At 41.6% G+C, this 13,035-nt stretch overlaps 1 protein-coding gene across 1 annotated transcript in view; it reads left to right on the forward strand.

Moving 5' to 3' along the window:
- The window catches only part of SLC7A10 (solute carrier family 7 member 10), a gene marked incomplete at its 5' end in the record, with an annotated part of 40,222 nt that extends 32,178 nt beyond the window's left edge, over positions 1-8,044 (forward strand). Inside the window, 6 exons of the mRNA XM_084294791.1 lie at positions 1,467-1,590; positions 1,686-1,789; positions 2,905-3,001; positions 6,135-6,284; positions 6,621-6,798; positions 7,854-8,044. Coding sequence (XP_084150917.1) covers positions 1,467-1,590; positions 1,686-1,789; positions 2,905-3,001; positions 6,135-6,284; positions 6,621-6,798; positions 7,854-7,981 — 781 coding nt within the window. The 3' untranslated portion in view covers positions 7,982-8,044. The remainder of the gene's footprint in view (positions 1-1,466; positions 1,591-1,685; positions 1,790-2,904; positions 3,002-6,134; positions 6,285-6,620; positions 6,799-7,853) is intronic.
- Between the last annotated feature and the right edge of the window lie 4,991 nt (positions 8,045-13,035).

Consider the following 13,035-nt stretch of genomic DNA (forward strand, 5'->3'; position numbering starts at 1 on the left):
ACTCAATCAAAACAGCTGATGGACAAAGTATTATCATTGTGGTACTGTCAAATCGTACGGTGAATCTGTAACAGAAAATTAACCACTGATGAGATGTCACACATACCTACAGGGAGAGGTATGCTTTTAGAGAAGCTGTCTGCTTTTAGAGAAGCGTTGAATTATTCTGCAAGTTGCTTTGCTTGTTCACCCAAAGGGATCTTGCACAAACACCTGAAAGAGAAGATTGGAAAGTTATTTAGCAGTGCAGGTAGCACTCTCAGCTGTGCACCTGTAGCTGCAGCGCAGCTGCGGGCACCCACCCTCCAGGGTGCCACATGTCATGTCCCTGGGGATCGTGCGTGTGGGAAGGGGCTTTGAAATGATTTATCACCAGCAGGCTGGGAAAGCCAAAGGGAAAGAGATTTTTAGTTTAGTAAAGCAAAGCTCCAAAGTTTCAAAATTTCTGAGATGATAAAGTGGAATGATGAATGCCAAAAGCAGCTCTCGGAGCATCAGTTATTTCTGGGCATTCAATGCACACAGCAATTAAACTAGGAGAAGTTTAAGCTCTCACACAGCCTGGATGAAAATGAATTAAAGCTGCAATCTCACAAGCAGCCCTGCACATGTCTTCACACAACTGAGTGTTAAAGTGCACACCCAGAGATCTTGGCAGGAATAAAGAAAGATCAGTAATGTGTTCCCTCATTAAAATACCAGCATTTTAATGGGCCACCACAATTTCAAAGCTGAACAATGAAAAGTTATGTTTTAAATAAGGCAAATATGGTCTCAGTTGAGAAATAAAAAGGGAGTGGATGGAGTTTTTTTATTATTATCATTATTTTTGCAGCCTCTGGGGGGAAAATAAAATATAAAAGGTTGTTCAGTAACCAAAAATATCTTCCAATTTTTACTAAATCCAATCAAAATCACAAAGGTTAAAGCATTGAAAAATGCCTTTTTTTCCAAATCTGATGGACAGAAGAAAAAATGCATTATTGCATTAGATGCAGAACTATTTAGCTGTACACCTCTAAAGAGGTCTGTGGATTAGCAATTTAGCAAATCTTCACTCTGGTAGGTTACCATTGGCATTGTATGACCAAATAAGCTTTATGGGATGGGATGGGATGGGCCAAGGTAGCTACCTGAATGACAGGATCCAATTCAGTTCCAGAGTAGATGAAGCTAAAGCAAACCAAGGCATTTTATTTTGTAACATGCTGCCTTAATCCAAATAGCCCTATGGAAACATGGGGCATTTTTTAGCACATGAAGCATGACAAAGCTTCATAGAGTTTCAACCTTCTTAAAATCACGATGGGTAGAACAGGAAATAGAGGCGGTGCTCTTTCAGTCACAGCCTGAGAAACAGCAGAAAAAAAACATGTGGCTGGACGAACACCCCAGGCTGTACAAGGCTGTTGTGGTCTCACTGTGTATGACTCAATTCTTATCTACCTTCCTAATTCTTTTATTAGGAACCTACCTCGTGCCATATTCATATCCATCCCATTGGTGACATTTGTGTACACGTTCACCAACATTGCATATTTCACTGCCATGTCACCCCAAGAGCTCTTGTCTTCCAACGCTGTGGCGGTAGTAAGTAAACCATTCCCTGGATGTCTAAAATACACTTTGATTTCAGTTCTGTGCTTTGCAGTGTATTTCAGTTTCTCTGCCTTCTGTTGCTTTAGACATTTGGTGAAAAGTTACTGGGCTATTTTTCCTGGGTTATGCCAGTCTCAGTGGCCCTATCTACATTTGGAGGAATAAATGGATACCTTTTTACCTCATCAAGGTTAGATGGAGTACAATTTTATGAACATTATCTGATTTGGGGAGGGGCTGTTTTAATTTAATTTGCTAAAGAAATGCTAGCTAGACATTTTGGATGTTATAGCACATGAGATCATTGTTGGGCATGTTGGATACATTCAGTTATGAATTGCTCTGTTTCAATCAGCAAATGTAATATTGAATCACAGAATCTCTTGCAAAATAACCCTTATGAGCTACTAAAAGTGTCTGCAGATGTGGAACAACTCACAGTAAGTGCCAAACACAGCTTCAGTACGGAAACAAAGTAATTTTACATCAATAAAGCTCTAGTAGCTACAAGCTAAATTATGCTTAGCTGAAAAAGGAGTTTTCGGGCCTGGTTCTGTTCCCAGTTACAGACATGTCATTCTCGTGATGAAGAAACTCCTTCCAGGCAAGATGCTTTGCATGTACACTGCTGATAGCAGGACCAGAATCTGTAAAGTCTATTTGTATTAATTGACCTGTCTGAACTCAATTTTAAAGTTATAGACAAAATTTGAGGAAACAATCCAACTCTTAAGTACCTCAGGAAAGTTATTTATCTTAGCACTTACACAAGCATAATAAGGTACAAATCTGAGTACATATGTAACAGGTTAAGCATTTAAAAGTGAAATCTTAAGGCACATGAAACCTTATCCAAAACTCTTCTGACACTAGAAACACTATCTGAGAGATTTTTTGTGCCTTAGAGACATATGGCTGCTCACCTCACAATTTGCACTGTATTCACCCTACCCTGGATAAAGAGGCAATGCCACTGGCAGACAGGGACTGAACAGATTTCAGTCGTCATCCTCAGAGGTAATTAGGCATCTCAGACCAATTGGTTTCACAGATGACATTTAGCCACTAAAGGCCTCATATAACAAATGGTCTAGTTTAAACAACTTACGCCAGGTTATGCATGAGTCTCCTGTGAAAGTAAGAAACAAGCTGTGGTCTCCCCAGCCTCAAACCAGCATCAAATGAGAGCAGGTTCCTTCCACTCCAAGACCCATGAGGGCAGTTGAGATTAGAGACCCTGTACAGCTAGATACTGAAAAAGCTGTTGTACATGCAGTGGATTAGTGTTCCTATTCTCATTTTCAGGTTATGTTTCTCTGGTGCCCGAGAAGGCCATTTACCAAGTTTGCTTGCCATGATCCACGTGAAGCACTGCACGCCCATCCCCGCCCTGCTCGTCTGTGTAAGTTTTGCCGCCCCTGCCCTGTCGTCCTGTAACCTGCTTGGACCGGGGCAAGCTCTTAGAAATATTGAATCATGGAAAGGAGAGCTAGAAAAATCCTGGAGAGGTCATTTATATTCCTGAGGAAAAACAAGCTGTCCAGGAGGACTTCTGGTGGGTGCTGCCTGAGGAGCTCTGACAGCTCCAGGGGGAAGCAGCCTTCAGCCTCCTAAATAATGTCACTCACAACTACCCTTGCAGTTTGGAGTGATTCCCTAACATCTAACTTGAGCTGCAATTTAAGCCCATTATCACTTCTCCTACCCACAAGGGTGACAGACTGTGTCTTTGTCTGGAAATGGAGATACCTCATTTAAGAAAATATTAGCTTTCCCCCCCCCCCCTCCAAATTCCTATTTTGCCTGCTTTTTGCAAACATTTAACACAGAGGAAATCCCCGTGCTCACTGCTAACTCCACTCTGGCAGGACTAGTTTAGATCCTGTTGCCAAAGCCATAGACATGGCAGGTCCCAGGGAGAGGACAAAGTGCTCCAAATGTTACACACAATGAGCAAAATGTATTGAGAGGGATGAGACCGCAGTGCTCTGAGGACCTGGAATATTTATTTTCTGTAAAAACAAGCAAGTACAGTCAGGCATTACAGCAGCACTGAATAAAGTATCTGCTGAATGAATACATCAGGCATACAAGAGGGCAATCCACAAAGAGTAGAAAACACCAGTCAGAATGTTGGGAAGCTTTGGGCTTGTTGGGTTGCTGTTTCCCTGAAGGAAGATCTCTCTATTTTGCTTAGACATTGAAAATTTCCATGATGCTAATGACTTATGGAAGTTGTTACTTGAAACAAAGATCTTTATACACTTTTACAAAGAGCTGAGTTAGAATATTTGGTGTTTTTTACTGTGGCAAAGACAACACTAAAGAGGAAGAATAACCCCTGATACTGCACTCCCTGACTTCATAGCCCAAGCAAGGGTATTCTCCCAAGGGCATCTGCTTGAAATCTCAGTGGCATCAAAGTCAACTGCAGATTTGCCACTGATTTCAAAACAATGAGGATTTGACGCAAGATGCACTAAGAAGGCACACATTCACGTGACTCTCCTGGCTCTAACAGCAATTCTGGCACAATACACTGACATAATTTTATCAGATAAGCCTTCTGCACATATACCACTTTTATGACAAAATACCTGTGTAGTTGAGGCTTTATGGCATTCCTGGGGCTTAGTGCTTGACAACAAACATCTCGTGCATTGCCTGTACAGGGTTTTGGGGTAAACCATATAGCCCATCTGTCCTGTCTCAAGCAAACAGAAAGCACTGGCTCCATCCTGGACTCATGCCAGGCAGCTGAACTTGGCTGATGCCGATGAAGCAAAACTTCTTTGCCCTTAGAAATACATCAGCTCAAATAACGTGCTGAGTTTCAGAGGCTGTTTCACTGGGAAATAGCCACAACACGAGCAGGCTGCCTGCACAGAGCAGGGCTGATAAATCAGGCGTATGCCAGCCTCCCAGTCTGCTCCAAACATTTCCCTTAAATTACAGTGCAAATTACAGAACTAACACTGCATATCAATTCATCATTGGAGGGTACTTTAATGCAGCACAGGGTATACCAAATGCTGCTATGAAATACTAATTTCTTAACAAATAAATATAAAAATAATATAGTGTAGGCAGCTACAATAGCAAATTAGGTCAGACTTCAGGCAAATCTAATTAATACATTAGGTTCTCTTTTCTTTTGCAGTGCATAACATCTAGCAGCTTTTTGCACGGAGAAAGGTTTCTTTGTACATAAAGGCCTTTTTAGCATCACCAGTGAGACCTGTATTATTACTAATTCTTTCAAAAATGAACAGTCCAAGCTAAATGCAAAATAAACTGACTTTTTTTTTTTTTTTTTTTTTTGCAAGACAGCAGAGAGTGACAGGCTCTCACGCCTGCTGCGCGAGGCTGTCGTCAGGCATGGTAATCAGGGGAGGAAACAGCACACTCCTCTGCAGCCCAGTACCTCTCAGGAATTACGCCCACGCAGCAAGCAGCTCTGACACATTCATGTCACCTACGCAAGAAACCTCATCGCCCTAAGTGTCTTCAATGCAAAATCTGCTAGGGACAGGAAAGGGTCAGATGTATGTCTGACACTGTCCACCTTTCAGAGGGAAGCAGGAAGCATGTCATGTGACACCAGTGTACAACACTGCCCTATTTAAAATGAATTTTGTGGTGAGACTGCTCAGGATGTTGAAATCCCCTCCACCCCTGCATAGCCTGCAAGGCTTTTAACAGGGGAATGGAGAGACCAACGGGTCATTTGATTATGGTGGTGCGTAATTACTGGTGCCAGTGGTACACAAATCGTCCTTCCCTAGAGGCCTTTGCTATTAAAACAGCCAATTAAGAAAAAAGGACATAAGCAAAAAGAGAGCCTGGAGTGACACAGAACCAAGTCCTGAAAGCTCTCTGGAGGGATTTGGACACTCAGTTTCCCTTAGGTTTTGGCCACCAGCAGACAACATTTACAGGATGGGTCCATGGCATGAGGGGTCTTCATACCATGTGGTACCACTGGGCCGGGGGGACAGGATCTGAGGAGCAACCCTGTGAACCCTGAGTCAGCTCTCCTAACTTTACAGAGTTATTCAGAAATAAAGTACAAACAAGCAAGAGTCTGCATGGAAATTTCCATCATCCATCTGCCAGTTTCCTAACACGAGTAATGTGCAGGAGATTAATGATGGTGGTCATCTGCAGCATGAGCCACGGGACAGCAGGGAGAAAGGGCAAAGCTTTTATTCTTTATAACATACAGGGCACTTGCAACAAAGTCGTGTACTGACAACAAAATATTAGTCTACCAGAAATCCTTTTTTTCCTCATAATAGACAACCTGACCTTTGCCAGAAGTCCCTATTATAGGGTCCAATAGCTTTTAAAATGAAAATTGGTGGAGTGCAGTCATTGAAAGCAGGTACAGAAATGTCCTGTTCTGGCAACACAGCAGGACTGTAAACACAGGAGTTTAACTGCTTTTATTTATTTATTTTTTTTTTGCTTGCCTTTGTTGCTCTTAAGCTACCTTATTAGTTATGAGTCATATAAGACTATCTTTCTCTCTACAGTGTTTGGCCACTCTTATCATCATGCTTGTTGGAGACACATACACACTAATCAACTATGTGTCATTTATTAACTACCTCTGCTATGGAGTGACAATTATAGGCCTGATTGTGTTACGCTGGAAGAAACCCAAAATCTTCAGACCTATCAAGGTAAAAATGTTAAAGCTAAATCCCTTGGCTGCAGTAGCAATGCAAAGGGCAGGACAGGCAAATCAAACCCTCTGTCCCCCAGCTTTGAAGATCAGTTCTTTTGGTGATGTAATGGTAACATTTCAGGGTCCCAAATCATGCCACACAGTGCCATTAGTATAAAAATAGGATACAAAGGCTTCCAGAACTAAACTTGATGGGATGGGCAGAGAGGATGGCAGTGGCAGAAGGAAGGGGGATGAAACCCAGGGGACTCCAGATGCCTTGGCCCCCACTGCCAGCCAGCCACCACTGTCACTCTGCACAGTCATGCTCTGCTCTATTCTCTCCCCACAGGTGAACCTCCTCATCCCTGTCACTTACCTGGCATTTTGGGCATTTCTACTGATCTTCAGCATATACTCTGAGCCAGTTGTCTGTGGAGTCGGACTCATTATCATTTTAACTGGAGTGCCAGTGTTTTTTCTTGGAGTCTACTGGAGAAACAAACCAAAGTGTGTAAATAGGTTAACAGGTAAGCAACACCGCAATGACTTGGTGCACTCCTTGTGGCCAACACTCACAGTGGGGTCTGCAGTGCTCTACACAGCCTCCACGCAGCCAGTGCCAAGTCCTCCAGCAAGCCCAACCATCACTGCCAGTCATGCACACCCCTTAGACTCCTCTACAAAGCAGGCCATGTGCTGCTTGCAGATGGAAATTGGTTTTAAATCAGAAGTAATGACAAGCTGTCGGGCAGTCAGACATGGTGTGGGTGACTCCCCGGACATGAGGAAGCGGTTGTATTTTTGTGGCTGTGCAGCACACTCACGTGGGCAACTGCTTTCCTCACTCCTCAGCATATGTGCCTCCTTTTGTGTCCCTGGGCATCCCCCCATCCACCCAGCTTGTTCACTGCGGCCTCAGCCACAAAGCAGATTCACAAGAATATCACTTTAAGCATGTAAAGCCCAACTGAACTATCACAAAAAGAATGATAAAAAGCCCTGTCTGTCCCTCAATCTGCTTTCCTCCCACCAGCACTACACAGTGCCTGTACAGCATGATGAATTATTTCACGCTCAAAAGATAGGAAGGCCTTACTTTATCACTCGCATAAAACTGCACAAGTCGTTTGGGATTTAGCTGTGCTTGGCTTGAAACTGCTTTGCTCTGAGAAAAAAACTTCCCATGAGGAGAGAAGGGAAAAGGAGCCCTCACCTCAGGTGAGATGCTGCCTGCAGCCGGGCTCTCCTCAGGCTCCTCAGGGACAGCGCAGCGCCAGGCCCGGCCCAGCTCCCCTGCCTCACGTGCTGGCTCCACAAGCCTCTGGGCAGAGTGAAGGACCCCTCACATCAAAGAGTCGTTTCTAAAACAGCCCAATTTTAACCCACCTGTGCTTTGCGAACACTTCTTTGTCACTTCGCTAGAGATAAAAGCTGTTGGAGGGCTGGGGGGCAGCGCAGCAGGGTCAAAGGCCTCAGCCAGGAAAATGGCCGCCACGTCAGGCATTACACCCCTCAGGCGCCACAGCAACGTTGAGGAGCGCTCGAGCTGCCGCGCTAACCGCTGCACACTTGCTCTCTGCAGAGTCGGTGACATGCTGGGGACAGAAGCTGTGTTTTGTGGTCTACCCCCAGGATGGGGTGCCCGAAGAGGACGAGGTGCCCGCTGCCCGCTCCCAGGTGCCGGCCAGCGAGACCTCCCTGAGGAAATAATGGAGCGGCCTCTGGGGCTGAAGGGGCTTCTTGTTTACATGCCGATTTTTGCAAAAAGTTTTTTCTGGAATTAAAAAAAAAAAAAATGTTTTTAGAGATCCAATAGTGAGCTACACCCTTTATGGCATCTGTATCTTTTAGTTTTTCCCTGAGGAAAAAAAATGAAAAAAAGGAAAAAAATAAAATAAAATATAAAATAAGACACCAGTTGTTTTTATTTCTGGTAGCACGCTTGCTCAGCAGGGGAATGCAACACAGCTACAGCCCTGAAATACTTATTTTAGCAGACATAAGGGTCTATCACAGACAGATTTGGGCATTTCAGAAGCAGGTCAGTTTCCTGTTGCAAAATCAAAATGGAAAAATCAAGAGGAAGAGACGCTGGGACAATATGCCAACATAAAAATCCTATTGCTGCCCCTGAGTCAGGTGAATCCCCACAGAGCATGACGTCTGAGGTCTTGAAGTTACAGTCTAAAGATCACACTTGCATATATATACCTGAAAGAGCAAAAGAACAGGTCATTGGAGCATCCATGTGACCAGGGCTGGAAGGGGCAAGGAAATCACGTTGGACAGGAGCTAGCCTGAGTGGACATTGGGAGTAAATTGTACAAAATCAACAGTCAGATTGAGTCCAGACTACATTTGGTGACACAGAGGGAAAAAAAAAAAAAGCAGTAGTGATAAAATCTCAAATATCTACATTTTTGAAGCATTTTGCAAAGAGGTGTCTTGTACCCCAGGCCTGAGGAAGAGCTCAGTGTCCAGCCCCAGGGGGAAGGAGATGTGCAGGGGTTTGCACAGCAGTGGGAGCTCGAGGGAGACCCAGGAACAAAGCCTGGCGTTCTTTGTTACGAACCAGGCGGGTGATGCTCCACATTGATTTGGAGACAAACTCTCCATTTTAACTGTGCTCAGTGAAAGAATGAGCCTAAATCATTCTCACATCAGATGCTCTTTAGAAGGTGTTTTGCATATTTTATTTGTGCCAAACACTTTTTAAAAAAATGTAGTTCATGTATTTAATTAATTTATAGAGATTTGCTGCTGTAGCAATATGGCCCCTTTCACACCAAAGAATCTTTTGAAAATGAATAATGCAAGAATAGCTCTAAGCAACATTCTGAATAGCTACTGTTCTTTTGCAACTTTTGAAAATAAATAGTATCGTATTCAGTAGCCTTGGTAACAGCCATAAGAATTTAATTTTAAAAGTATTAATTTTAAAACTATCTTTCTGTGTGTCACAAGCCTTTTTTCTATGGAAAAATTAGGGGTTCATTAATCCCCCAGTTTGCCAAATACCATATGCTATACAAAGATATAAGAATAGACTCAAAATATTGGGCGAGTTCAAGGAAAGTGTCTTTCCACTATAATTCATTATTTAGTATTTTTGTTTTTAAATATCTATCCATCTCTCTCCAAACTTTTGGATGGTAGACACTAGAAAGAAACTCAGTTTATACTCCTCTTCTGTATAAGGCAATTAATTATAAGAGATTAAAATACGTATTGAGCTAAAGAGAAGTGTGGTTTTGTGTGTACATTTACACACACACAAAGTGATATCACATCTTAAATAACAGTAAGAGTATATGAAGTCTGCTAATAAAAATCATATTTTTAGCTTTTTTTTCTTTACCATTCAGTGTATACCTACCACATTTACACTGGCTAAATAGCATGCAAACAGCCTGTTGTCTGAGGCCCTTGTGACTAAGTCTTATTTTCCGTAGTTCAAAATCCACTGTGACAATTTCTAATGGATTAATATCTGCTTTAACTTTATTATCTAGTGGGCAAATTAAACATACTACAGCACCTTTAACAGTGATTGTTTTCAGAATTGCCAAATTTTGGTGTGGTTTTATTTTTGTTTGTTTAAACAATTAAGCCATGGAAGTCAGCCATCACAGAAACTTTGCAGTTCTTGAGACAAGTCTGTACAGTAAATGAGAAAGGTAATAACAATAATATTCTGTAACCGCTACCCAGGCATTCTTTGAGTTTTGTTTAAGGAAATCAACGAAAATTAAAGGACCAATTGCCTCATAGGTGTTAACTAGTTCTGGCTCAAGTTTTCCCTGATTGTATTTTAATGCTTTAAAACAATCAACATTTGGCCTGAAAATGGAAGGCTGAATTTAGAACAGGATGGTTTAGTAGAACTCATCTTTGAATTACATACCCATTCCCAAATGCTGTTCCAAGATGTCTTATTTCATTTTTAGAAACAGCTTCATCTGTGCTCCCAACATCATGCATATTTTTTAAAGGCTTTGCAAAAGCCACTTCATAGAGCATACAATTTCTAACCACAGAAATCAATGTAGAGAACTAGTAAGACAAATTCATATGCTGAATGAAATTTAGAGGCGTGCGCAACTGTGTGAGTATGATTTTTCCAAAAGATGAAGCAAAAGGCCTGAAGGAGACATAACTGCTATTATTTTAAAGCCCACTGAACAAAAGAAAAATCCCAAGACAGCTGACACTACAAGCACGTCAAGAATATCATGCTACTTGATGCAGAAAAGCAAGTCCCTTCCAAAAGGAAGATTCTGCTTTTTGAGATCCTTGTAATTTTGATATATTTGCTGTAGCAATTACAACTCTTGCTGATTTTTGTTTTCTGCAGCATTTCAACCTTACTTTTACTGACAGGTAAATCACGATAACCTGTGCATTAGCTTTTCTGCTCTGAAGGAGAAACTCCTAAAACAAACAGAACAATGCATAACTCTACCTCAGCTGCAATATGTGCACCTTCTCTCAGTCCAGGTCATTCTCTGAAACGAAGTCACACAATTTTACAGCTATCTTCATACAAAACAGACCAGTGCTACTTTAACTGAATTAAACTGGTATGAACAGTGGTGTTAAAATGAGTTTAAACAAAGCTTTAAAATCAATGTATTGCTATACAAAACTATATTATAAACTATTATATTTATGTATCTGTATATATACATATAAAATAGTAGAGGCTATAATGCAGAAAAATACTCTGAGCTGTTTATTCTTCTAGTGCTGGCAATAATACATCATTCAGAGAACCTCAAAGGGGAAACAGACATAAGGCAAATACTTAAAGAAGCACTACCTGAAATTAGCTTTGGACTGAAGTCAGTAGAAGTTGTATTGGCTTGTTCTTATCCACATTATCACCGTATGATTATCACAGACCATGTCATCATTGTGCTACACACTACTAAACAACAGGAAGACAGTCCCTCTCCTAGATAAGACTGCATTCAATAGGCAATAGGAGCTGTGTGGGCACAGATGAGAAAACACAAGGGTAATGAGCCAAGGCTGCCCAGCACAACCTCTGCTGACCTAGCCACTCTGAAGTCTTTTCTTAAACTTGGTGCAAGAATTGGTTGTTTTCAATCCGTATTAGTACATAAAGCAGACCACCTTGACCTCAGCAGGGTCAAGGTAAGAGACTTATCAGTTCAAAGCTTTCACCCAACTCAGAAAGGATTAATGAGTCATTGTGTATTTAACATTATATGTGCAAGCATATTAGTTGGAAGTATCTTTACTAAAATGCATCAAAAGATAGGCAAACAAGATTTTACCAGCCAAGCTCAATCACATGCTGTCCCAAGCAATTTTCAGATGTCTTCAACAAGGTAACTCTCATTTTTGTCTCCCTTATTTGTGAATTCTTGAAACTTTGAAAATAAAACACATTTGGTTTCTGACTCATTTGCACCAACCACTACATGACAAGAAGCTGGCAATTATTGAGCTGCTGAGGAGTTTTAGAAATACTGAACTATACATCATAAATGAAAACTTCATTACAAAAAAAAATCAGGGTAAACCTTGCTTGGAGTTTTTTTCCTTAATCGTCAGAATCCTGACTGCTGTCACCTTGCTTGGGAGCAGTTACCAGCATGGAGCAGTCTCCTGCTAATAAAAGCAAAGCCTTGTTGTTAGTTTGTTTTTTACACTTTTCATTCCTCAGTGTTTCACACCGGTACTCTAGCTTCAACCATATGAGAACCTTCTGCTCTTGGACAAATGAAAAAGGAAAATACAAGGAAAAGGATCAGAAAGTAGCCAAGCGATGTTGTTTGTATTAGAGACCAAAAAGAAAAGTCTTAAAGTCCTGTGGTAAGAGATAGTAATAGAAGGGAGGGAAACTTGGAAGGCATAACAAGGCAGGAAACATAGAATAAAGAGGGGGGGGAGGGGGGGGGAAAGTAAACTTCCACCACTCACACCAGCCCTCATGACCATTTAATCACTGGAGCCAAGAACACAAGAGACAGCATCTGAAAAGAGAAGGACGGCTTATTTAACAATTTGCTATGTTAACAGGCTAACAAGAGACATAAGATTATGCTTGCTACCTGCAAGGTTCAGGTCACAGATGGAGAGTTTGCTTCTAAATCCTACCTCCTGCTTGGGAGGATTAAAGCTGCTTCCTGTGAAGACCAAAAATCTTAAATAAGCAAAAGCAGTGCACTCTCTCAAAAGTCAGATTAAAAAAATACATAAATCCCTTAAGGCTTTTCAAGTTAACTCCTTGGTTTGTCAGAAGACACATCTGTTGTGCTACACAGGCTGTCAACAAACACTGCTGCAAGTGCATGGGTGTCATTTATTACTTTATTTCCATTTTATGGGCTATATTCATTTCAGCCTTGCTTACCTCAGTTATTAGGTTTGTATTAGTGCTTGTGCCGCTATCATTGCGGCTGAATCAGCACTTCGTGATGAAGCGAAGCAAACACTTCCTACCAGGTGAGGTGGTACTGTTCCTCCAAATCAAGCTGTGTCCTCCCATGCCTTTTGATTATGGATATATCTGAAGGACCATGAAGTCTGTCCAATTCCCTCCCACACAGGTAAAGATTTCTAAGCCTGTAAATTTCTAACAACACAAAAGAACTCAGTCCCAAACCTTCTACCAAAAAAAGCAGCAGGATATAACCAGTGGTTCCCTCCAAAGATGTAAGCAAAAGCTGGTGAGGAGGAAGCATCAGCAAAACAAGCACAGCCCCCAGCTATAGGAAATGAAGTGCTACATTTTA

This window comes from Netta rufina, assembly GCF_964035555.1.
Source record: "Netta rufina genome assembly, chromosome: 13".
Classification (NCBI taxonomy): domain Eukaryota; kingdom Metazoa; phylum Chordata; class Aves; order Anseriformes; family Anatidae; genus Netta; species Netta rufina.